The sequence below is a fragment of the Cryptomeria japonica genome, chromosome 2, assembly GCF_030272615.1.
Source record: "Cryptomeria japonica chromosome 2, Sugi_1.0, whole genome shotgun sequence".
NCBI classification, from domain to species: domain Eukaryota; kingdom Viridiplantae; phylum Streptophyta; class Pinopsida; order Cupressales; family Cupressaceae; genus Cryptomeria; species Cryptomeria japonica.
The window spans coordinates 272314806-272317244 of NC_081406.1; the positions used below are offsets into that span (position 1 = coordinate 272314806).

General features: G+C 37.2%; 1 protein-coding gene across 1 annotated transcript; it reads right to left on the reverse strand.

Annotated features, from left to right (window-relative positions):
- Positions 1-262: 262 nt before the first annotated feature.
- On the reverse strand, positions 263-1657 carry LOC131030511 (pectinesterase inhibitor 10). The gene has a single exon (XM_057961363.1). The coding sequence runs from the start codon at positions 1346-1348 to the stop codon at positions 461-463; it is 888 nt and encodes a 295-aa protein (XP_057817346.1). The 5' UTR covers positions 1349-1657; the 3' UTR covers positions 263-460.
- Positions 1658-2439: the final 782 nt, after the last annotated feature.

A 2439-nucleotide genomic window follows, 5' to 3' on the forward strand; every position in this document is an offset into this window, starting at 1 on the left:
CAAGACAGAATTTCTTTTCAGTCATTCATAATGCTTTTAACGAACTTTTTCTTTGGAATTATAATCTATAATTTGCATTCATTGAATTGGCCCAAATGAGGTGGGCTACAGAAGCACCCACCGACAGAAAGGAGTAAATCTTCCGTGCAAATCTCAATTTGTTTCAAACAAGCCTTAATGGATGTTTAATTGATGATAACAAAATTTGGAACGTTCAAACTCTATTATCATATACACCGTATACAGTCAACAGACGTCTATAGAAAAGGAAAAGCATACACAATTTTATTGAGCAAGAATTATTTTTCTTCAAGAACACAGGATCCGGATTTTATTACACTTACGCAGAAATCTTCGTAATTGAACATATCACAGATTTATAAAACATACATCATCTCCTCAATGGATATTCACAAAGCAATTGAAGTTTTTACTGACCAACATGCGAGATTCACCTAAATCATGTGATCGACAGCTTGTTGATAACAGCAAGAGCATTGCTCATGTACTCCGTCACATTTTCCGTTCTGGCCTTAATTATTGGAGCCATGTTCGCATTCACTTCCTGAAAACCTTCTATGCAGGTAGACGGATTAGTTAACGCTGCGCTTACCCAAGTCTGAACATCTCCTATAGCGCTCTGAAAAGAGCCCGAACTCAGATGCGTTAATGTTGACAACGAACTGTTGAGCTGATCCACTGTATCCTTCATAAGGTCTGCGCAATCTTTGAGAGCATTTTGGTTGCTTGTGTTTGTTGATTGCGCCCTAAGATCATCCACAAACTTATAGGCCTTCGTGGCCTCGTCCAAGCTTAGTTCCACTGCGATACCGGCTAACTGGGACAGATTTGCATGTGATGCACCTGGGTATGACGATAAGGTAGAAATACAGACATTTCTGTATAAGGCGCTCTCGCAGGCACTAACGATGGTCGACGAGACGGCCGGTGAGGTGACCGGCGGCGTGTTTGCAGGCGGTGGAATGGACGGAGTGTTTGGCGGCGGTGGAATGAGCGGAGAATTTGGCGGCGGTGGAATGAGTGGAGAGTTTGGTGGCGGTGGAATGAGCGGAGAGTTTGTGGGCGGCGGGACGGAGGGGGAAGTTGTGGGCGGAGGAATATAGGGAGAAGGATTTACAGGAGGCGGCCAGAATATGGGCGGAGGTATAGTGCCTATTTGAGCTGGATTACTTTCCTTGTCCTGATTGTTCTGGTGAATTACAACTACTATGACTGCAATGAGGGCTGCAACAAGAATTAGGGTTACGATTGCTATAAGACAACCTCTTTTCCTCGGCCTGCTGTTCCTTTGCCCTTCATGATCCCAGTCGCCCTTTGGACCGTCCATGTTTGGTTAAAATAGCTGGAGCAAGCTCTCTTTGCTGTTTATTGGGATCCAGTGAGGAAATTTAACTACAGCACTTTTGGCATCAAGATTTCTTCCCAGTTAGGACATTGGAAACTCTGTGATCCAAGAAATCCCTCGCCTTTTTCCCAATGGGTCGCTTTCAGTATTAAAGAGAAGCGCACTGTCTGGATAGGGGAATGGCTTTTGACTTTTTGGGGCTAGTTACCAGATTCGCATTTGCAGGCCATGTTCACAGCTGGAGAAGTTATATATTGAGGCTGCCAATTAGGCTGCCGGCGGTTTGCTTGTTGCGTGCGTATGTATATCTAGATTCATCTTTGAAAAAATTAATTATATCTTTTTTATTTTTTTAAATCAATTTATACGGTACATGTCTAAGAAAATATCTCTCTATGATATAATTATATCTTTTTTAAATCAACTTATATGATAGATGTTTCAAAAATCAAAAAGGTCTATAATCTATTTATAACTATTCTAAATATATCTTTTTTAAATCGATTTATACAATAAATGCCTCCAAAAAAATATATCTCTACTCTAATGAAAGATGATACAACAAAAAGAATTGAAATGTTTTTATTTATAAGGATTTAATGATAAGAAATTATAAACACAAGCTTTTTCATAAAATAGAAAATAGAAATTGCAGCATTTGTGATGATGAAGTAAATAATTAAAAAATAATATAATTAACATTCCAGATTTCTCCAAGTAAAAGTTCATATCTTTTGTTCTTTTATATGACAAGAATTATAGGACAAAAGAAACGCTCGAGAAAATGTTCCGAAGAGAACAGTAGTCATTAATAGAGATTTACATGGTGACTAGGTTGGTGAGTCATGGATAGCTATATAGACTTTCAATTTGACTGGTTGGCTACTATTATAAAATTGATAGAAAGAGAGAGGAGCAACCCTTGTTTTACTAAAAAAAATTTTGAGTAATTATTCTAATTTTCAAATTATATTATTTTAATTATATTTATAATATTAATTATAACTTCTAGTATTAACTGTAATAATATAATATCTATTAAAAAATTTATCTATATAAAAATATTTGCTAAT

What these genes read in the sequence shown, in the direction of transcription:
- LOC131030511 (XM_057961363.1), bottom strand. Translation starts at nt 1,348, where the DNA reads ATGGACGGTCCAAAGGGCGACTGGGATCATGAAGGGCAAAGGAACAGC.